This window comes from Pseudophryne corroboree, chromosome 7 (assembly GCF_028390025.1).
Source record: "Pseudophryne corroboree isolate aPseCor3 chromosome 7, aPseCor3.hap2, whole genome shotgun sequence".
Taxonomy (NCBI): Eukaryota; Metazoa; Chordata; class Amphibia; order Anura; family Myobatrachidae; genus Pseudophryne; species Pseudophryne corroboree.
The window spans coordinates 237,807,369-237,831,084 of NC_086450.1; the positions used below are offsets into that span (position 1 = coordinate 237,807,369).

Consider the following 23,716-nt stretch of genomic DNA (forward strand, 5'->3'; position numbering starts at 1 on the left):
GCCCATGTGGGTTGTACTACATAGGGCAGACTACACGCAAGTTTAGTGAACGCATGGCAGCACACCGTTCTGCCATCAAGTTGACCCTGGGAGGTAAACCTGTAGACCAGCCGGTGGCCCGGCATTTCAAAACCGCGGGCCACCCTTTGAGCTCTTTGAAATATTTTGGCATTGAACATGTACCATTGTCCATGAGGGGAGGGGATAGGGCCAGGATTCTACTGGAAAAGGAGACCCGTTGGATCTTAGAATTGGATACGTTCTGGCCTCGTGGCCTGAACGATAAAATCAATTGGAATGTGTTTGGCTAGGCTCTCGTGCCTTTAGCCAAGCTTTTTCATACTAATATAGGAGCATTGGTGTTTTGGACCCATGTAGTGTTCATGAGCCTACTTTAGTATCTATATAGCTGTATTAATATGAGGGCTATATTATCTATCACCCTGCTTGTGTAAGCTTAGTCTCATTATTGGGAGCTGCCTGGGTGACAGAGTAGGGACTGGAATAGTCTCCCTGCCTGTGGGTCTGGGGACTTGAATTTTTCATAGTTTATAACCACACTTTTGTATTTAATGTTACATATGTTTGTATTCTCTCTGCTGTGGGTTATTTATGTGCATTGTTTATTGTTTCTGTATAGGCGGAGGTGCATTCAGGTCATCACCCTCCCTCTCCGACCGTGGGTGCCCTGTCTGAGGAGGAAGCAGAGCCGGCCCCCTGTGAGACGCATCAGTGAAGTGGTGAACCGCAAGCAGCGGGTCCCTATGACAACGGGTGACGCGCTCACCGGAAGTGACCCGGCGGCTTCATTTCCGGAAGCAGGGACGCGTGGAGAGGATGCGGCGGTGAGCGCCTCAGCGGGTATTTAGGTGGGGTAAGTGTTGTTTGTCTTGTCCAGCATTTGGTGTTGTTGCTGCTTGAGGAAAGGGCTACTGCCCTGAAACAGCTGTCGCTACTTTCAAATACATATCATCGTTCCTGAATTCATTGCCTCCAGTGCCGTTCTTTTTGGAGTGGTGTATTGATATTTTGAACGTGGCACGGAGGCTGGTTGTGGTGTTTAACCCTGTGAGTGCCGACTGCCTTGTCTGTGTATATATATATATATATATATATACACACACACACACACATACACATACATATACACATATTTAGTTTTTTATCTGGGAAGGGTCCTGGTAGTTCCAAACTTCTTCCATTTACGGATGATGGAGGCCACTGTGCTCATTGGAACCTTCAAAGCAGCAGATATTTTTCTGTACCCTTCCCCGGATTTGTGCCTCAAGACAATCCTGTCTCCGAGGTCTACAGACAATTCCTTTGACTTCATGCTTGGTTTGTGCTCAGGCATGCACTGTCAAGTGTGGGACCTTATATAGACAGGTGTGTGCCTTTCCAAATTATGTTCAATCAACTGAATTTACCATAGGTGGACTCCAACTAAGCTGTAGGTACATCTCCAGGATAATCAGTGGAAACAGGATGTACCTGAGCTCAATTTTGAGCTTCATGGCAAAGGTTGTGAATACTTATGTACATGTGATTTCTTCGTTTTTTATTTTTAATACAATTGCAAAAAAAAAAAAAACAATCACAAAAAAAAAAACTTTTTTACGTTGTCATTATGGGGTATTATGTGTAGAATTTTGAGGGAAAAAATTAATTTATTCCATTTTGGAATAAGGCTGTAACATAACAAAATGTGGAAAAAGTGAAGCGCTATGAATACTTTCCGGATGCACTGTATATTGTATACCAGTTGTTCCCAAATGTGGTCCTCAAGGCACCCCAACAGATCAGGTTTTAAGGCTATTCATGTTTAGGCACAGGTGACTTAATTAGTACCTCAGTCAGTTTGGTTACACCATCTGTGTATCCTTAAAACCTGGACTGTTGGGGTGCCTTGAGGACAGCGTTTGGGAACCTCTGCTGTATACACAATGGCCCTCATTCCGAGTTGTTCGCTCGCAAGCTGCTTTTAGCAGCTTTGCACACGCTAAGCCAACGCCTACTGGGAGTGAATCTTAGCTTATCAAAATTGCGAACGAAAGATTCGCAATATTGCGAAAAGACTTCTCTGTGCAGTTTCTGAGTAGCTCGAGACTTACTCTTCCAGTGCGATCAGTTCAGTGCTTGTCGTTCCTGGTTTGACGTCACAAACACACCCAGCGTTCGCCCAGACACTCCTCCGTTTCTCCAGCCACTCCCGCGTTTTTCCCAGAAACGGTAGCGTTTTTTCACACACTCCCATAAAACGGCCAGTTTCCGCCCAGAAACACCCACTTCCTTGTCAATCACATTACGATCTCCAGAACGAAGAAAAAACCTCGTAATGCCGTGAGTAAAATTCCTAACTGCATAGCAAATTTACTTGGCGCAGTCGCAGTGCGAACATTGCGCATGCGCAATTAGCGGAAAATCGCTGCGATGCGAAGAAATTTACAGAGCGAACAACTCGGAATGACCACCATGATTGCCTAAAGTGGAAAAATGTCTTTAAAAAAAAAAAAACAGCCCCTGATGTGGAGAAAATGTCTAACATTTCTTCATCATCAGCATACACTTGTTGCTTAGCTTATTATTAGTTCGTTATTACTGAATGCTTGGTAATGTGCATTTTGTACACTTTAACATTTGACAGCACTATATAAAGTGTTATCCACTTCATGACATGAATGAATCCTGTTACCTGTTGGCTCTCAGGATATTCTGCAGCACAGACATTACAATGGTTCCGGTCTCCACATCATCAGTCATCAATAACTGCAAGAAGTGCTTCTGCCTGAAAACTAGACATGATACAAAAGGTCATATCGAGCCTATTACATCGGACTTAAAAAACGCACAGTACCTATAATTACCATATTCGGCTAGCTGGACGTGACCACTGAATAGCCGACATATGGAATCCATCACCAGTTTGAAATTGCGGAATAGCTCTCCTTTCTCTTCATCCTTTTACAGAAAGATATTTAGAGGGACATTATGCTAAAACAATTTATAATCTAATGTCATACATCTCCGGGAGACACTTTTCTTTAATAATCCTGAACTATACAGCAATAACTACCTTGACTGAGCGAACGTATCGTGCTTGAATGCGTCTTCCCAGAACCAGCATATTCAGGACAGCATCAGGCAATAGTTTAGTGCGAAACTCTTCTGCATCATTCTTAGGATCCAGTCCCAAACAGCAGGTACTAATAGAAGATACAGTATAAGCCTAAATTAAAATAGACACATCAAATATGTAATGCTTTAATAAGAAAATATGTATCCGGTATGTTGAGTGTAATCGTGGTCTATACTTAGAATAACCAGATAGACTGGGTTTATATGAATGACCCTTGTTTGAATCTAGGGGGTGACCATCAATTCTTGATTTCTGACTTATTATGAGACGGCCGGTGTGAGTGTCTAGCGCCAGTGTAGCATAGCAACTTTTTCTTTAAAGTTGCATCTTATTTGCACCACAGACACAGCAAAACACCTCTCAATCTGCAACCAGAGTTGCAGACTAGTTTTAAATATGTCGAGATTAGGAGGAAAAAAAGAAAAAGAAACTGTATGGTTGACGCACTAAGAAAAAGTCAATCAATCATAAAATATAACCTTTATTAATTATATTAAAATATGATGTTTATACGACCCAGACTACAGTGAAACATAAGAGTTAAAATCAGACAAACTAACATGTGTGTGAATCCTATTAGATTGAGAAGTGTGAATAAAGGATTAAAAAACGTGTCCGCGTGTGTTGCCTGTGTCTATCAATTATTGGATTATCATACCTCTTCTAGTGTTACCACAAATCAATCACTTGCAATATTTTAAATCAATTATGTATCGACTGTCACAGTTGATACATAATTGATTTAAAATATTGCAAGTGATTGATTTGTGGTAACACTAGAAGAGGTATGATAATCCAATAATTGATAGACACAGGCAACACACGCGGACACGTTTTTTAATCCTTTATTCACACTTCTCAATCTAATAGGATTCACACACGTTAGTTTGTCTGATTTTAACTCTTATGTTTCACTGTAGTCTGGGTCGTATAAACATCATATTTTATTATAATTAATAAAGGTTATATTTTATGATTGATTGACTTTTTCTTAGTGCGTCAACCATACAGTTTTTTTCTTTTTTTCCTCCTAATCTCGATGTATACATACTGTAGTTGACAGCACCCCCACATATATAACAAGCATTGCCTGAAATATAAGAAAGGGGTCTTTTTGAGTGGTTGTAGGGTGACGATCCCCTCACACCCACAATATAAGAACATTATATATTGAGTGTGCAGATACCTAACCTAGTTTTAAATATGTACTGTACAAAGTCACAGATAAAGCTCAACATAACTTAACATAAAAAAATAGGAATTTAGGGGGGTCATTCCGAGTTGCCGATTTTCGCTATGCTGCGATTTGTTGCAAATTGCGTATGCGCAAGGCACGCAGGGCGCATGCGCTTAGTTATTTAACACAAAACTTACCAGTTTTGCTATGGCTCTGCGGCGCTTTTCAGTCGTACTGCTGTTCGGTGAATGATTGACAGGAAAGGGGTGTTTCTGGGTGGTAACTGAGCGTTTTCCGGGAGTGTGCTAAAAAACGCAGGCGTGTCAGGGAAAAACGCTGGAGTGTCTGGAGAAACGGGGGAGTGGCTGGCCGAACGCAGGGCGTGTTTGTGACGTCAAACCAGGAACTAAACGGACTGAGCTGATCGCAATCTGTGTGTAGGTCTGCAGCTACTCAGAAACTGCAAATAATTATTTATTAGCAGTTCTGCTAATCTTTCGTTCGCAATTCTGCTAAGCTAAGATACACTCCCAGAGGGCGGCGGCCTAGCGTGTGCAATGCTGCTAAAAGCAGGTAGCTAGCGAACAACTCGGAATGAGGGCCTTAATACCTACCGGTAATTCCTTTTCTCGTACGTCGTAGGAGATACTGGAGAACTGTACTTTAGTACCATGGGGTATAGATCAGGTCCACTAGAGCCTGGCACTTTAAAACCTTTAGTGTGTGTATGTGTGTGCTGACTCCTCCCCTCTATGCCTCTCCTACCAGACTCCGTCCAGGAAACTGTGCCCGAGGAGACAGACATACCATGAGAGAAGAAAACAGGTACAACAGCGGTGAGGCACTAAGCCAACACACAACCATAAATGAAAAGGAGGGCGCTAACCAGAACAGAGGATAGCAACACCAACCCAACCAGAATAGCAAAGCTATCCCAACAACATATGAGGACCGCAACAGCGGGCCAACCAAACACTTACCCAGGTAAGCAGGAAATCGAATCACTGAGGCGGGTGCCCAGTATCCATTATGGACTACGGGAAAAGGAATTACCGGTAGGTATTAAATTCCTATTTTCTCTTACGTCCTAGTGGATACTGGGGAACTGTACTTTAGTATTATGGGGAAGTCCCAAAGCTTCCAAACGGGTGGGAGAGTGCTGAGACCCCTGTAAAACCGCCTGACTAAACTGAAGGTCATCCTTGGCCAAGGTGTCGAACCGATAGAACTTAACAAAAGTGTTTGAACCAGACCAAGTAGCAGCTCAGCACAACTGTAAGGCCAAAACACTGCGGGCAGCCGCCGAGGAAAAGCCCACAGATCTCGTCGAGTGGGCCTGAATAGACGTCGGCAAGAGCAGAGCCGCCGAAGTATAGGCTTGTTGAAAGGTCAACCTGAGCCAACGAGCAATTGATTTTCTTAGAAGTAGGATGACCAATCTTGGTGGCATCATAAAGGACAAACAGCGAATCAGATTTCCGATGACAAGCAGTCCGTTTGACATAAACCTTCAGAGCCCTCACCACATCCAAGGACTCAGGACCAACAGAAGCGTCAAACACCACCGGAACCACAATGGGTTGGTTCGTGTGAAAAGCGGACACCACTTATGGCAAAAACTGAGGTCGGGTCCCGAGTTCCGCCCTGTCTTCATGAAAAGTCAAATAAAGGCTCTTACAGGATAAGGCCCCAATTCAGAGACACGTCTGGCCGACGCCAATGCCAGCAACATCACGGTCTTCCAGGTAAGAAATTTCAATTCCACCCTATGTAAGAGTTCAAACCAGTCCGATTGAAGAAAGTACAAAACCACATTGAGATCCCACTGAGCCGTGGGAGGTACGATATGTAGAACTCCTTTTCGGAAAGTCTGTACTTCCGGCAACATTGCAAGTTGTTTTTGGAAGAAAATAGATAGCACCAAAATCTGCACTTTGATGGAGCCTAAACGTAGGCACATATCCACTCCCACTTGCAGGAAAAGTAGAAAGAGACCAATTCTAAATTCTACAGGAGAAAACTTTCTACTTTCACACCACGAAACATACTTTTTCCAGATAGAATGATAATGTTTTGACGTAACCATCTTCCTGGCCTGGACCATAGTGGAAATAAGCCTAGAGGGAAGACCTTTTCTGGCTAGACTCTCCCTCTCAACTTCCAAGCCGTCAAATGTAGCCGCGGTAAGTCTGGATAGATGAATGGACCTTGCTGAAGCAGATCCTTTTGAAGTGGCAGAGACAAGGGATCCTCCAGAGCCATGATTACGAGGTCCGAGTACCATGCTCATCGAGGCCAATCCGTGGCAATTAGAATTGCTTGAACAGTTTCCCTTCTTTTGGGGTGATTCAGACCTAATCGCATGCAGGCATTTTTTTTTTTGCAGTGCTGCGATCAGGTAGTTGCCACCTACAGGGGGAGGGGGTAATCGCTGTGCAGGGGTGCGAATACATGTTTGTGCAGTCTCTGCACAGCTCAGGACTTACTCAGCCGCTGCGACGATCCGGCCTGGAGCTGACGTCAGAAACCCTCCCTTAAAACGACTGGACACGCCTGCGTTCTCCTGGACACTCCTTAAAAACGGTCAGTTGACACCCATAAATGGTTTCTTCCTGTCAATCGTCCGGTGCGATCGCTTTCTTTGTTAAATCCGTCGGTGTCCAGCGATACCCGTCGTCCGAGACGCCTGCGCACTGCTGCAAAAAAAGCTAGCGTGCAATCGGGTCGGAATGACCCCCTTAGTCTTTTTAGAACCCTTGGGATTAGCAGTAGAGGAGGGAACAGGTACACAAACTGGTATGTCCATGGTGTCGTCAGCGCGTCCACTGCTACAGCCTGCGTATCCCTCGTTCTGGAACAGTAACGGCATAGTTTCTTTTTGAGACAAGAAGCCATCACATCTGAGGACAGCCCCTTGGTGAATTAACTGTTGAAACACCTGGGGATGTAGGGGGACATTTACTAAACAGTGATAAGAGCAGAGAAGTGAGCCAGTGGAAAAGTGGCCCCATCAACCAATCAGAAGCTCTGTATCACTGTATATTATGCAAATTACAGATATTACTTCAGTGCCGATTGGTTGCCATGGGCAACTTCTCCACTGGCTCACTTCTCCGCTCTTATCCCTGCTTAGTAAATGTACCTCGTAGGCTCCATTCCCTCCAGATGGAGGTCGTGTCTGCTGAGGAAGTTTGCTTCCCAGTTGTCCACTCCTGGAATGAATATGGCCGAGATGGCCTTTGCGTTGGCCTCGGCCCAGAACAGTATTTTGGACACTTCTCCCATCGCCCCTCTGCTTCTTGTTCCCCCTTGTCGATTTATGTACGCCACTGCCGTGGCGTTGTCCAACTGAACTTGGATCACCTGATCCTTCAGGAGATGGGAAGCTTGCAGAAGAGCATTGTAAATTGCCCTGAGTTCCAGGATGTTTATCGGTAGAGCAGATTCCTGACTTGACCATGTCCCCTGGAACTGGGCCCCCTGGGTCACAGCCACCCAACCCCGGAGGCTGGCATACGTTGTCAGTAGAATCCACGAGTGGAAATTGAAAACCCTGCCTTCTACTAGGTGAGGAGCTTGTAGCCACCATAATAGAGAAATCCGGACTTTCGGAGATAAGGTCACTTCCTGATGCATGTGAAGGTGAGACCCTGACCATTTGTTCAGCAGATCCAGCTAAAATGGCCGAGCATGAAACCTGCCATATTGGATTGCCTCGTAAGCAGCTACGATCCTGCCCAGCAAGCGTATGCAAAGATGTATGGATACCTTGCGAGGACGGAGCACTGAGCGGACCATAGCTTGGACAGCCAAGGCCTTGTCCATCGGAAGAAACACCTTTGGAGACACTGTATCCAGTTTCATTCCCAGGAACTGAAGTCGTTGGGACAGTTCCAGGAGAGATTTTTGAAAATTTAGGATCCACCCATGATCCGTAAGTAGGCGAGTCGTCAAATCGATGCTGTGCAGTAGACGCTCCCTGGACATAGCCTTCATCAGGGGATTGTCCAAGTAGGGGACTATGTCGACTCCCATCATGCGCAGTTGCAGCATCATCTCCACCATGACCTCGGTGAAGACCTTCGGAGCTGTGGATAGGCCAAAGGGTTAGGCCTGAAACTGGAAATGGTCGTCCAATATGGCGAACCTGAGGTAAGCCTGATGAGGGGGCCACATAGGAATGTTTAGGTAAACATCCTTGACATCTAGAGATACCAGACCGGACACCACTGCCCACAGGGATTCCATCTTGAATTTGAACACCCGCAGATACGGGTTTAGAGACTTCAAGTTCAAGATGGGTCGCACCGAACCGTTTGGTTTTGGAACGACAAAAAGACTGGAGTAAAAACCCCTGTTGCGTAACGGAGGAGGTACTGGAACCACCACTCCCGTCTGAAAAAGTTTTTGAATAGCCTCTTGCAAGGTAACTTTTGCTGCGGGTAAAACTGGTAAGCCTGACTTGAAAAATCTGTGAGGAAGCGCTTGAAATTCCAGCCGATATCCCTGGGATATGAGGTCCCTCACCCAAGGATCCTGGCAGGACTTCACCCACATGTGGGCGAAGTGTTGAAGGTGAGCACCTACCTGAAAGTCGCCCTGCTGTTGGGGCCAATCATCACGCGGAAGGCTTAGGTGACAGGGGACCCGGTGGTCTGGTCCAGGGATGCAGCAGTTGCAGGTTTACGGGACTTACTACGAGATCTTCTGGGCGTAGTGGAGACCCCCTCGGCCCTTGTCTCTGAAACTTGCCACACGAAAGGACTGCAAGGAGGGTCCTGGGTAAGAATGTCAAGCAGGTGGTGTAGCCGACGGCAGATAGGTAGACTTACCCGCCGTTGCCTGAGAGATCCATTTATTTAACTCGTCTCCAAACAAGGCATCACCTGTAAAGGGAAGATTTTCTTCACCCTTTTTGGAATCAGCGTCCGCTGACCATTGACGTAACCACAGAGCTCTGCGTGCCGAAACTGCCATAGCAGTAGTGCGGCCTTTATAGCTTCGCTCATAAAATTTGCAGCATCCTTTATATGTTCCAGCAGAGTAATGACCTCATCCTGGGGCAGAGTGTCTAATCGATTAATAATATTATCAGACCACTTGGCTACTGCCCTAGAAAACCAACCACAAACTGTTGTGGCGCGCTGTGCTACGCCCGCTGCCATACAAATTGCCTTGAGAGTGGTCTCAATTTTATGGTCAGCAGGGTCTTTTAGGGTATAGCCCCTTGCACTGGCAGTACCAATTTCTTAGACAGTCTGGACACCGACGTATCAACTGATGGGGGTTTTCCCATACCTTCCTGTCATCAGCTGGGAGGGGAAATGTAGATAAAAACCTCTGAGGAGTTTTGAATTTCTTGTCAGGGTTCACCCATGCCTCCCTGGCCAGGGAGTTTAATTCCTTAGACACCGGAAATGTGGCTGAGGTCTTGGGTCTAACATTAAAGTACAACTCCTCATCTGGTTCTGCTTCCTGATCGGGTATGTGAAGAACCTCTCTTACAGCATACATGAGGGCCTCCACCCCGGGAGACAGAGAGCTTATCCTCATCCATATCATCATCATCATCATCAGGCTGGTCAAAATCAGACTGGAGCACCTGTGGCAGTGAGTGTTTATGTGAAACCAACAGAGGGGGCTGAGAAGCCTTTCTGGTATCTGGTGTCTGCTGCTTTAGCCATACAATCAATAGACTGTTTTAACACCTGTCTCCCCTTCTTAGCTGCAGCTAGCTCTGAATTCATATTGTGAATCATGTTCTTAAAAGTATCTAGCCAGTCAAGTGCCTGTGTACCATGTCCCTGTGGAGATAAGGAGCACTGATCACACATGAGGGACCCCGCAGAAGAAGGGGTAGAGTTACAAGCAGTACACATAACCAGGTCAACAGACATATTCTACACAATGATAATGCAGCACAAACCCACTGAAAACACCTCCGCACAGACCCTAGAGAGCCCCAGGAGTGACACAGAGAAATGGAGACCAGTACAGAAAACACAGCAGCGCAGTGTGTAAAAGTATGTGTATCACCTTATATATGTGCAGCGGCGGTACCGCTTATGTGCTCACCCACAGCTATGACCCCCTGGTACCAGTACAGAGTCTGTAACAGCGTGGGTCCGTGGGGGAGCAGTGTGCATGCAGCCTGTGATCCGCAGCAGCAGGAAATGGAGCCTTTCCGCCTCTGGTCCCACTCTCCAGGAAGCCCAGCCCATGTAATGGCACGCGGTCCCCTAAGTTGTTTACGCTGGCTGAAGTAATATACACAGTACACACAATGCATACGGACAATGAGCGCCTTGTGGAGCAGAAAGCCCTGCTGAGCCAGTGTAGTCCACGGCGGGCACTGCAGCTTGTGGCCCGTGACTGCCACGTGACATGCTGCCAAACCGCCCCGGGGTCCAGCTCACCGGGACCCCGGTGTTAACACTCTTAACACTCACCGCACCTGCGACTCTTCGGCATCTGTTAGAGGGTGGCAGCTAGCTGCTGGCGTGGGCACACACAGTATGGTATGTGAAACAGCACCTCAGGAGCTCAGTGTCCTGTCAGCTGGGATTACGAACCATTAACCCTCAGGAGGTTGATTCAGTCCCCCCCCACGAAGCAGGTAGACTGGTTGCCAACCAGTACTACCTGAAAATAAAAAAATAAAATAAAAAATAAAGGAAACTCTGGAGGTCCAGAGAAATGCACCCGGCTCCTTGGGCCCCTCCAACCAACGGAGTCTGGTTGGAGGGGCATAGAGGGGAAGAGCCAGCACACACATACACACACTAAAGGTTTTAAAGTGCCATGCACCAGTTGACCTGATCTATACACCATGGTACTAAAGTACAGTTCCCCAGTATCCACTAGGAGGTGAGAGAAATAAAAGCAGCTTTGGCTGCTGCATTGTAGCACTTCGCATACAGATTTAGTCGCACACAGATGCACAAGTTTTGCATACCAAATTAAATCAATGAGGTTAGTTAAACTGTTTTGTCTCATCCGATGGCGACTAAGATGCACATCTGAGCGAAAAAGACGCTCTGCGCGAGCAGAGATGCATGGGATCTGGCATGCCGAGAAGAGCTGTTTGGCACAACAGCAGCCACAGTCTATGCCAGGCATGTCCAAACTGCGGCCCTCCAGCTGTTGTGAAACTACATATCCCACCATGCCCTGACACAGTTTTGTTGTCAGAGAATGCTAAAGCTGTGTCAGGGCATGCTGGGATGTGTAGTTTCTCAACAGCTGGAGGGCTGCAGTTTGGACATGCCTGGTCTATGCGAATACATCTTTAGGTCAGATATGAAATGGTGATCTTTCTTTGTGAAAGAGATATTACATTTCCTCTAGTGGAATAAAGTCTTGGTAATAATAAGATTTTACTCACCGGTAAATCTATTTCTCGTAGTCCGTAGTGGATGCTGGGGACTCCGTAAGGACCATGGGGAATAGACGGGCTCCGCAGGAGACTGGGCACTCTAAAGAAAGATTTAGGACTATCTGGTGTGCACTGGCTCCTCCCCCTATGACCCTCCTCCAAGCCTCAGTTAGGAACTGTGCCCGGAAGAGCTGACACAATAAGGAAGGATTTTGAATCCCGGGTAAGACTCATACCAGCCACACCAATCACACCATATAACACGTGATAGGAACCCCGGTTAACAGTATGATAACAATTGGAGCCTCTGAAGAGATGGCTCACAACAAAACCCGATTTTTGTAACAATAACTATGTACAAGTATTGCAGACAATCCGCACTTGGGATGGGCGCCCAGCATCCACTACGGACTACGAGAAATAGATTTACTGGTGAGTAAAATCTTATTTTCTCTGACGTCCTAGTGGATGCTGGGGACTCCGTAAGGACCATGGGGATTATACCAAAGCTCCCAAACGGGCGGGAGAGTGCGGATGACTCTGCAGCACCGAATGAGAGAACTCCAGGTCCTCCTCAGCCAGGGAATCAAATTTGTAGAATTTAGCAAACGTGTTTGCCCCTGACCAAGTAGCTGCTCGGCAAAGTTGTAAAGCCGAGACCCCTCGGGCAGCCGCCCAAGATGAGCCCACCTTTCTTGTGGAATGGGCTTTTATTGATTTAGGCTGCGGTAATCCTACCGCAGAATGCGCCAGCTGAATAGTGCTACAAATCCAGCGCGCAATAGACTGCTTAGAAGCAGGAGCACCCAGCTTGTTGGGTGCATACAGGATAAACAGCGAGTCAGTTTTTCTGACTCCAGCCGTCCTGGAAACATAAATTTTCAGGGCCCTGACTACGTCCAGCAACTTGGAATCCTCCAAGTCCCTAGTAGCCGCAGGCACCACAATAGGTTGGTTCAAGTGAAAAGCTGAGACCACCTTCGGGAGAAACTGAGGACGAGTCCTCAATTCTGCCCTATCCATCTGGAAAATCAGATAAGGGCTTTTTCAAGACAAAGCCGCCAATTCTGAAACCCGCCTGGCCGAAGTTAGGGCCAACAGTACGACCACTTTCCACGTGAGATATTTTAATTCCACAGTCTTAAGTGGTTCGAACCAATGTGATTTCAGGAATGCCAAAACCACATTGAGATCCCAAGGTGCCACTGGGGGCACAAAAGGAGGCTGAATATGCAGAACTCCTTTGACAAAAGTCTGAACTTCAGGCAGTGAAGCCAGTTCTTTCTGGAAGAAAATCGACAGAGCCGAAATCTGGACCTTGATGGACCCCAATTTGAGGCCCAACGTCACCCCTGCTTGCAGGAAGTGTAGGAATCGACCCAGTTGAAATTCCTCCTTCGGGGCCTTCATGGCCTCACACCAAGCAACATATTTCCGCCAAATGCGGTAATAATGTCTTGCGGTGACATCCTTCCTGGCTTTGATCAGGGTAGGGATGACTTCCTCCGGAATACCCTTTTCCTTTAGGATCCGGTGTTCAACCGCCATGCCGTCAAACGCAGCCGCGGTAAGTCTTGGAACAGACAGGGTCCCTGCTGCAGCAGGTCTTGTCTGAGCGGCAGAGGCCAAGGGTCCTCTGCCAGCATCTCTTGAAGTTCCGGGTACCAAGCTCTTCTTGGCCAATCCGGAACCACGAGTATGGTTTTCACTCCTCGCATTCTTATTATTCTCAGTACCTTGGGTATGAGAGGTAGAGGAGGAAACACATAAACCGACTGGTGTCACTAGAGCGTCCACAGCGATCGCCTGAGGGTCCCTTGGCCTGGCGCAATATCTTTTCAACTTTTTGTTGAGGCGGGACGCCATCATGTCCACCCGTGGTCATTCCCAACGGTTTACCCGCATTTGGAAAACTTCTGGAAGAAGTCCCCATTCTCCCGGGTGTAGGTCGCCCATCGGAGAATCCTTGTGGCTTCTGCCACCGCCATCCTGCTTCTTGTGCCGCCCTGTCTGTTTACATGGGCGACCGCCGTGATATTGTCTGATTGGATCAGTACCGGCTGGTTTTGAAGCAGGGGCCTTGCTTGGCATAGGGCATTGTAAATGGCCCTTAGCTCCAGAATATTTATGTGAAGCGAAATCTCCTTGGAAATTTCTTCCCTGTGTGACTGCACCCCAGCCCCGAAGGCTGGCCTCCGTGGTCACCAGGACCCAGTCCTGTATTCCGAATCTGCGGCCCTCTAGTAGATGAGCCCTCTGCAGCCACCACAGCAGCGACAACCTGTTTCTTGCCGACAGGGTTATCCGCTGTTGTATCTGTAGATGGGACCCGGACCATTTGTCCCACAGGTCCCATTGGAACGTCCTTACGTGGAACCTTCCGAATGGAATTATGCTTCGTACGAAGCTACCATTTTTTTTTTTTCCAGGACTCGTGTGCTTCCACTGGAAGAAACACTCTTTTCTGGTCTGTGTCCAGAATCCTTCCCAGGAACAGAAGACGTGTCGTCGGGACCAGCTGTGAATTTGGAATATTGATAATCCAGTCGTGCTGTTGTAGCACTTCCCGAGAGAGTGCTACCCCCACTACCAACTGTTCTTTGGACCTCGCCTTTATCAGGAGATCGTCCAAGTACGGGATAATAAAAACTTCCTTCTTGCGAAGGAGTATCATCATTTCGGCCATTACCTTGGTAAAGACCTTCGGTGCCGTGGACAACTCCAACGGCAGCGTCTGGAACTGATAGTGACAATCCTGTACCACACATCTGAGGTACTCCTGGTGAGGAGGGTAAATGGGGACATGCAGGTACGCATCCTTGATGTCCAGGGAGACCCTGTAATCCCCCTCGTCCAGGCTCGTAATAACCGCCCTGAGCGATTCCATCTTGAACTTGAATCTTCTGATATAAAAGTTCAAGTATTTTAATTTTAAGATGGGTCTCACCGAACCGTTCTGTTTCGGTACCACAACCATTGTGGAATAGTAACCCCTTCCTTGCTGAAGGAGGGGCACCTTGACAATCACTTGTTGTGATTATAGTGTTGAATAGCCACCAACACCGCCTCCCTGGCAGAGGGAGGTGCCGGTAAGGCAGATTTTAGGAAACGGCGGGGGGAAGAACGTCTCGAACTCCAGCCTGTACCCCTGAGATACTACTTGAAGGACCCAGGGATCCATGTGAGAGAGCACACTGGGCGCTGAAATTTCTGAGACGGGCCCCCACCGTACCCGGGTCCGCCTGAGCAGCCCCAGCATCATGCTGTGGACTTACCGGACGCAGGGAGGACTTCTGCTCTTGGGAACTAGCTGTGTGCTGCAGCTTTTTCCTCTACCTTTGCCTCTCGGCAGAAAGGATGAGCCTCTAGCCCTCTTGCTTTTCTGGGGCCGAAAGGACTGTACTTGATGATACGGTGCTTTCTTTTGTTGTGGGGTAGCCTGTGGCAAAAAAGTCGATTTCCCAGCAGTAGCTGTGGAAACGAGGTCTGAAAGACCATCCCCAAACAGTTTTACCCCCTTATAGGGCAAAACTTCCATGTGCCGATTCAAGTCGGCATCGCCTGACCATTGCCGAGTCCATAACCCCCGTCTGGCGGCAATGGACCTAGCGCTTATTTTTGATGCCAGCCGGCAAATATCCCTCTGTGCATCACGCATGTATAAGACCACGTCTTTTATATGCTCTATTGTCAGCAAAATATTGTCCCTATCCATAGTAATTTTCCGACAGGGAATCTGACCACGCAGCGGGAGCACTGCACATCCATTCCGAAGCAATGGCTGGTCGCAATATAATGCCCGAGTGTGTGACTATATCTTTTAGGGTAACCCCCTGCTTTTTATCAGCAGGTTCCTTCAGGGCGGCCGTATCCGGAGACGGTAGTGCCACCTTTTCTGATAAGCGTGTAAGCGCTGTATCTACCCTATGGGGTGTTTCCCAACGTGACCTATCCTCTGGCGGGAAAGGGTACGCTGCCAATTACCGTTTAGAAATTATCAATTTCTTACCGGGGGAAAACCACGCTTCCTCACACACCTCATTTAATTTCTCAGATGCAGGAAAAACTACTGGTAGTTTTCTCTCACCAAACATAATACCCTTTTATGTGGTACCTGGGGTATTATCATAAATGTGTAATACATTTTTCATTGCCTCAATCATGTAACGGGTGGACCTATTTGGAGGGTACACTAGTCTCATCGTCGTCGACACTGGAGTCGGTATCCGTGTCGACATCTGTTTCTGCCATCTGAGGTAGCGGGCGTTTTTAGAGCCCCCCATGACATTTGAGACGCTGGAACAGGCACAAGCTGAGTAGCCGGCTGTTCTGTGTCGTCGACCTTTTGTGTAAGGAGTTGACACTTTCACGTAATCCTTCCATAAGTCCAACCACACCGGTGTCGATCCCGCAGGGGGTGACATCACATTTACAGGCATTCGCTCCGCCTCCACATCATTATCCTCCTCATACATGTCGACACAGCCGTACCGACACACAGCACACACACAGGGAATGCTCTGACAGAGGACAGGACCCCACAAAGCCCTTTGGGGAGACAGAGGGAGAGTATGCCAGCACACACCAGGGCGCTATATATCACAGGGATATCACATATAAGAGTGTTTTCCCTTATAGCTGCCTATATATATTGTATACTGCACCTAAATTGTGCCCCCCCTCTCTTTTTAACCCTTTCTGTAGTATTGACAGCAGGGGAGAGCCAGGGAGCTTCCCTCCAACGGAGCTGTGAGGGAAAAATGGTGCCAGTGTGCTGAAGGAGATAGTTCCGCCCCTTTTTCGTGGACTTTCTCCCGCATTTTTATGGATTCTGGCAGGGGTTAAAAAGCACCTATATAGCCTCTGGGGCTATATATGGTGCCAGTTTGCCAGCCAAGGTGTCAGTATTGCTGCCCCCCCCCCCCCCCCAGCGCCCTGCACCCATCAGTGACCGAAGTGTGTGGTGTGCATGAGGAGCAATGGCGCACAGCTGCAGTGCTGTGCGCTACCTTGGAGAAGACAGAAGTCTTCAGCCGCCGATTTTCCGGACCACCTTCTTGCTTCTGGCTCTGTAAGGGAGACGGCGGCGCGGCTCCGGGAACGGACGACGAGGTCAGGTCCTGTGTTCGATCCCTCTGGAGCTAATGGTGTCCAGTAGCCTAAGAAGCCCAAGCTACCACCACTTAGGTAGGTTCGCTTCTTCTCCCCTTAGTTAACAAACACTTTCTTCCTAGGAGCTCAGGAGAGCCCCTAGTGTGCATCCAGCTCAGCCGGGCACAGAAATCTAACTGAGGCTTGGAGGAGGGTCATAGGGGGAGGAGCCAGTGCACACCAGATAGTCCTAAATCTTTCTTTAGAGTGCCCAGTCTCCTGCAGAGCCTGTCTATTCCCCATGGTCCTTACGGAGTCCCCAGCATCCACTAGGACGTCAGAGAAATGTAATTTTCTGCTGTCGAGTACACTGGGCTCCAGAGGGAATGACATTTGGGTGTAGAGTAGGATAATGATCCGAGGCACCAACAGGCTAAAAGCTTTGACTGTTCCCAGAATGCACAGCGCCGCCTCCTCTATAACCCTGCCTCCGTGCACAGGAGCTCAGTTTTGTAGTTTGTGCCATGCAGTAAGCAGGCATACAACAGGAGGGCTGCTCCTGCAGCCCTGAGAAGAAGCTTTTACAGAAAAAAAAAAAATACTTTAAGGCCCCCAGCGGGGCTGTACACCCCCGCGCCCTGTTTGCCAGGTACCTACAGCAGAGGCTCCGGTCTTCTTCCAGTTAGTCACACATACGACCGCTGTTCTCCTGGATCGCGTGGCCGCACTCAAGGAGGAGGTAAGTGGGTCCCCCCGGCGGGACCCGCTGTAAATCGCGATCCCGCGCGGCCGGTGGGAGGACACTGTGGCAGTACAGGGACCCCACTAGACCACCAGGGCATGGGCACAGGTCGGTTTTTCTCTCATAAAACCATTTATTTAAGCCCCCAGTACACGGTGGTGAAGTCCAGCAGCGGGATAAGGCTTTGACCTGTAGCCCCTCCCCCAGCCCCAATGTCATTCCCTGTGGAGCCCAGTGTTCCTCGCAGAAAGATTTAACAACGGTAAGTTCTTACCATAAATCTCGTTATTCCTTTCAACAATCTATCCTTTTCCATATTATAGAAACAATTCAGAGTAAATCAAATCCTGACAAAAAAAAATAAGATTTTACTTACCGATAAATCTATTTCTCGTAGTCCGTAGTGGATGCTGGGACTCCGTCAGGACCATGGGGATTAGCGGCTCCGCAGGAGACAGGGCACAAAAATAAAAGCTTTAGGACTAGGTGGTGTGCACTGGCTCCTCCCCCCATGACCCTCCTCCAAGCCTCAGTTAGGATACTGTGCCCGGACGAGCGTACACAATAAGGAAGGATTTTGAATCCCGGGTAAGACTCATACCAGCCACACCAATCACACCGTACAACCTGTGATCTGAACCCAGTTAACAGTATGACAAACGTAGGAGCCTCTGAACAGACGGCTCACAACAATAACAACCCGATTTTTTTGTAACAATAACTATGTACAAGTATTGCAGACAATCCGCACTTGGGATGGGCGCTCAGCATCCACTACGGACTACGAGAAATAGATTTATCGGTAAGTAAAATCTTATTTTCTCTGACGTCCTAGTGGATGCTGGGACTCCGTCAGGACCATGGGGATTATACCAAAGCTCCCAAACGGGCGGGAGAGTGCGGATGACTCTGCAGCACCGAATGAGAGAACTCCAGGTCCTCTTTAGCCAGGGTATCAAATTTGTAGAATTTTACAAACGTGTTCTCCCCCGACCACGTAGCTGCTCGGCAGAGTTGTAATGCCGAGACCCCTCGGGCAGCCGCCCAAGATGAGCCCACCTTCCTTGTGGAATGGGCCTTGATAGATTTAGGCTGTGGCAGGCCTGCCACAGAATGTGCAAGTTGAATTGTGCTACAAATCCAACGAGCAATCGTCTGCTTAGAAGCAGGAGCACCCAGCTTGTTGGGTGCATACAGTATAAACAGCGAGTCAGATTTTCTGACTCCAGCCGTCCTTGAAATATATATTTTCAATGCCCTGACAACGTCCAGCAACTTGGAATCCTCCAAATCGCTAGTAGCCGCAGGCACCACAATAGGCTGGTTCAGGTGAAACGCTGAAACCACCTTAGGCAGAAACTGAGGACGCGTCCGCAGTTCTGCCCTGTCCGAATGGAAAATCAGATATGGGCTTTTATACGATAAAGCCGCCAATTCTGACACTCTCCTGGCTGAAGCCAGGGCCAGTAGCATGGTTACTTTCCATGTAAGATATTTCAAATCCACCGATTTGAGTGGCTCAAACCAATGGGATTTGAGAAAATCCAAAACTACATTAAGATCCCACGGAGCCACTGGGGGCACAACCGGGGGCTGTATATGTAGTACTCCTTTTACAAAAGTCTGGACTTCAGGAACTGAAGCCAATTCTTTCTGGAAGAAAATCGATAGGGCCGAAATTTGAACCTTAATGGACCCTAATTTGAGGCCCATAGACAATCCTGTTTGCAGGAAATGTAGGAATCGACCCAGTTGAAATTCCTCCGTCGGGGCCTTCCTGGCCTCACACCACGCAACATATTTTCTCCAAATGCGGTGATAATGTTGTGCAGTCACCTCCTTCCTGGCTTTTACCAGGGTAGGGATGACCTCTTCCGGAATGCCTTTTTCCCTTAGAGTTCGGCGTTCAACCGCCATGCCGTCAAACGCAGCCGCGGTAAGTCTTGGAATAGACACGGTCCCTGCTGAAGCAGGTCCCGTCTTAGAGGTAGAGGCCACGGATCTTCCGTGAGCATCTCCTGAAGTTCCGGGTACCAAGTTCTTCTTGGCCAATCCGGAGCCACGAGTATCGTTCTTACTCCCCTTTGCCGTATAATTCTCAGTACTTTTGGTATGAGAGGCAGAGGAGGAAACACATACACTGACTGGAACACCCACGGTGTTACCAGAGCGTCCACAGCTATTGCCTGAGGGTCTCTTGACCTGGCGCAATACCTGTCCAGTTTTTTGTTGAGGCGGGACGCCATCATATCCACCTTTGGTTTTTCCCAACGGTTCACAATCATGTGGAAGACTTCTGGATGAAGTCCCCACTCTCCCGGGTGTAGATCGTGTCTGCTGAGGAAGTCCGCTTCCCAGTTGTCCACTCCCGGAATGAACACTGCTGACAGTGCTATCACATGATCTTCCTCCCAGCGAAGAATCCTTGCAGCTTCTGCCATTGCCCTCCTGCTTCTTGTGCCACCCTGTCTGTTTACGTGGGCGACTGCCGTGATGTTGTCCGACTGGATCAACACCGGCTGACCCTGAAGCAGGGGTTTTGCCAGGCTTAGAGCATTGTAAATCGCTCTTAGCTCCAGTATATTTATGTGAAGAGACATCTCCAGGCTTGACCACACTCCCTGGAAGTTTCTTCCTTGTGTGACCGCTCCCCAGCCTCTCAGACTGGCATCCGTGGTCACCAGGACCCAGTCCTGTATGCCGAATCTCCGTGGAGACAAAGTTATCCGCTGATGCATCTGCAGATGCGATCCGGACCATTTGTCCAGCAGATCCCACTGAAAAGTTCGTGCGTGGAATCTGCCGAATGGAATCGCTTCGTAAGAAGCCACCATTTTTCCCAGGACTCTTGTGCATTGATGCACAGACACTTTTCCTGGTTTTAGGAGGTTCCTGACAAGTTCGGATAACTCCCTGGCTTTCTCCTCCGGAAGAAACACCTTTTTCTGAACCGTGTCCAGAATCATTCCCAGGAACAGCAGACGTGTCGTCGGGGTCAATTGAGATTTTGGAAAATTCAGAATCCACCCGTGCTGTTGCAGCACTACTTGGGTTAGTGCTACTACGTCCTCCAGCTGTTCTCTGGACCTTGCCCTTATCAGGAGATCGTCCAAGTAAGGGATAATTAATACGCCTTTTCTTCGCAGAAGAAACATCATTTCGGCCATTACCTTGGTAAAGACCCGAGGTGCCGTGGACAATCCAAACGGCAGCGTCTGAAACTGATAATGACAGTTTTGCACCACGAACCTGAGGTACCCTTGATGTGAAGGGCAAATTGGGACATGCAGGTAAGCATCCTTGATGTCCAGAGACACCATAAAGTCCCCTTCTTCCAGATTCGCTATCACTGCTCTGAGTGACTCCATCTTGAACTTGAATTTTTGTATGTACAGGTTCAAAGATTTCAGATTTAGAATAGGTCTTACCGAGCCGTCCGGCTTCGGTACCACAAATAGTGTGGAATAATACCCCTTTCCCTGTTGTAGGAGGGGTACCTTGACTATCACCTGCTGAGAATACAGCTTGTGAATGGCTTCCAATACCGTCGCCCTGTCTGAGGGAGACGTTGGCAGAGCAGACTTTAGGAACCGGCGAGGGGGAGACTTCTCGAATTCCAACCTGTAACCCTGAGATACTACCTGCAGGATCCAGGGGTCCACCTGTGAGTGCGCCCACTGTGCGCTGAAATTCTTGAGTCGACCCCCCACCGCCCCTGAGTCCGCTTGTAAAGCCCCAACGTCATGCTGAGGGCTTTGCAGAAGCCGGGGAGGGCTTCTGCTCCTGGGAGGGAGCTGCTTGGTGCACTCTCTTACCCTTTCCTTTGCCTCGGGGCAGATATGACTGTCCTTTTGCCCGCTTGTTCTTATAGGAACGAAAGGACTGCGGCTGAAAAGACGGTGTCTTTTTCTGTTGGGAGGGGACCTGAGGTAAAAAGGTGGATTTCCCGGCTGTTGCCGTGGCCACCAAATCCGATGGACCGACCCCAAATAATTCCTCCCCTTTATACGGCAATACTTCCATATGCCGTTTGGAATCCGCATCACCTGACCACTGTCGCGTCCATAAACTTCTTCTGGCAGATATGGACATCGCACTTACTCTCGATGCCAGAGTGCAAATATCCCTCTGAGCATCTCGCATATAAAGAAAAGCATCCTTTAATTGCTCTATAGTCAATAAAATACTGTCCCTATCCAGGGTATCAATATTTTCAGTCAGGGAATCCGACCAAACCACCCCAGCACTGCACATCCATGCTGAGGCGATGGCTGGTCGCAGTATAACACCAGTATGAGTGTATATACTTTTCAGGGTAGTTTCCAGCCTCCTATCAGCTGGATCCTTGAGGGCGGCCGTTTCAGGAGACGGTAACGCCACTTGTTTTGATAAGCGTGTGAGTGCCTTATCCACCCTAGGGGGTGTTTCCCAGCGCGCCCTAACCTCTGGCGGGAAAGGATATAATGCCAATAACTTCTTTGAAATTAGCAGTTTTCTATCGGGGTTAACCCACGCTTCATCACACACTTCATTCAATTCCTCTGATTCAGGAAAAACTACAGGTAGTTTTTTCAGACCCCACAAAATACCCCTTTTTGTGGTACTTGCAGTATCAGAGATATGCAAAGCCTCCTTCATTGCCGTGATCATATAACGTGTGGCCCTACTGGAAAATACGTTTGTTTCTTCACCGTCGACACTAGATTCGGTGTCCGTGTCTGGGTCTGTGTCGACCGACTGAGGTAAAGGGCGTTTTACAGCCCCTGACGGTGTCTGAGACGCCTGGACAGGTACTAACTGGTTTGCCGGCCGTCTCATGACGTCAACTGATTTTTGTAACGTGCTGACATTATCACGTAATTCCATAAACAAAGCCATCCATTCCGGTGTCGACTCCCTAGGGGGTGACATCACCATTACCGGCAATTGCTCCGCCTCCACACCAACATCGTCCTCATACATGTCGACACACACGTACCGACACACAGCAGACACACAGGGAATGCTCTTATCGAAGACAGGACCCCACTAGCCCTTTGGGGAGACAGAGGGAGAGTTTGCCAGCACACACCCAAGCGCTATAAATATATATAGGAACAACCCTACAGAAGTGTTGTTTCCTTTATAGCAGCTTAATATATCAATATCGCCAAAAAAGTGCCCCCCCTCTCTGTTTTTTTACCCTGTTTCTGTAGTGCAGTGCAGGGGAGAGTCCTGGGAGCCTTCCTCGCAGCGGAGCTGTGCAGGAAAATGGCGCTGTGTGCTGAGGAGATAGGCCCCGCCCCCTATTTCGGCGGGCTCTTCTCCCGGTGTTTGTGAGACCTGGCAGGGGTTAAATACATCCATATAGCCCCAGGGGCTATATGTGATGTATTTTTAGCCAGAACAAGGTATTATCATTGCTGCCCAGGGCGCCCCCCCCCAGCGCCCTGCACCCTCAGTGACCGCTGGTGTGAAGTGTGCTGACAACAATGGCGCACAGCTGCAGTGCTGTGCGCTACCTCATGAAGACTGAAAAGTCTTCTGCCGCCGGTTTCTGGACCTCTTCACTTTTCGGCATCTGCAAGGGGGTCGGCGGCGCGGCTCCGGGACCGGACTCCATGGCTGGGCCTGTGTTCGATCCCTCTGGAGCTAATGGTGTCCAGTAGCCTAAGAAGCCAATCCATCCTGCACGCAGGTGAGTTCACTTCTTCTCCCCTAAGTCCCTCGTTGCAGTGAGCCTGTTGCCAGCAGGACTCACTGAAAATAAAAAACCTAATAACTTTTTCTAAGCAGCTCTTTAGGAGAGCCACCTAGATTGCACCCTGCTCGGACGGGCACAAAAACCTAACTGAGGCTTGGAGGAGGGTCATGGGGGGAGGAGCCAGTGCACACCACCTAGTCCTAAAGCTTTTATTTTTGTGCCCTGTCTCCTGCGGAGCCGCTAATCCCCATGGTCCTGACGGAGTCCCAGCATCCACTAGGACGTCAGAGAAATAAGGTTTTACTTACCGGTAAATCTATTTCTCGTAGTCCGTAGTGGATGCTGGGGACTCCGTAAGGACCATGGGGAATAGACGGGCTCCGCAGGAGACATGGGCACCCCAAGAAAGAATTTAGATTCTGGTGTGCTCTGGCTCCTCCCTCTATGTCCCTCCTCCAGACCTCAGCCAGAGAAACTGTGCCCGAAAGAGCTGACAGTACAAGGAAAGGATT

At 48.6% G+C, this 23,716-nt stretch overlaps 1 protein-coding gene across 4 annotated transcripts in view; it reads right to left on the reverse strand.

The window, feature by feature from the left end:
* The window catches only part of IQCB1 (IQ motif containing B1), a 352,259-nt gene that overhangs the window by 224,475 nt on the left and 104,068 nt on the right, over positions 1–23,716 (reverse strand). For all 4 annotated transcript variants that reach the window (XM_063934042.1, XM_063934043.1, XM_063934041.1 and 1 more), the window contains 3 exons: positions 3,074–3,203; positions 2,865–2,958; positions 2,693–2,792 (listed from right to left, as the gene is read on the reverse strand). In XM_063934042.1, the coding sequence (XP_063790112.1) occupies positions 2,693–2,792; positions 2,865–2,958; positions 3,074–3,203 (324 nt within the window). The remainder of the gene's footprint in view (positions 1–2,692; positions 2,793–2,864; positions 2,959–3,073; positions 3,204–23,716) is intronic.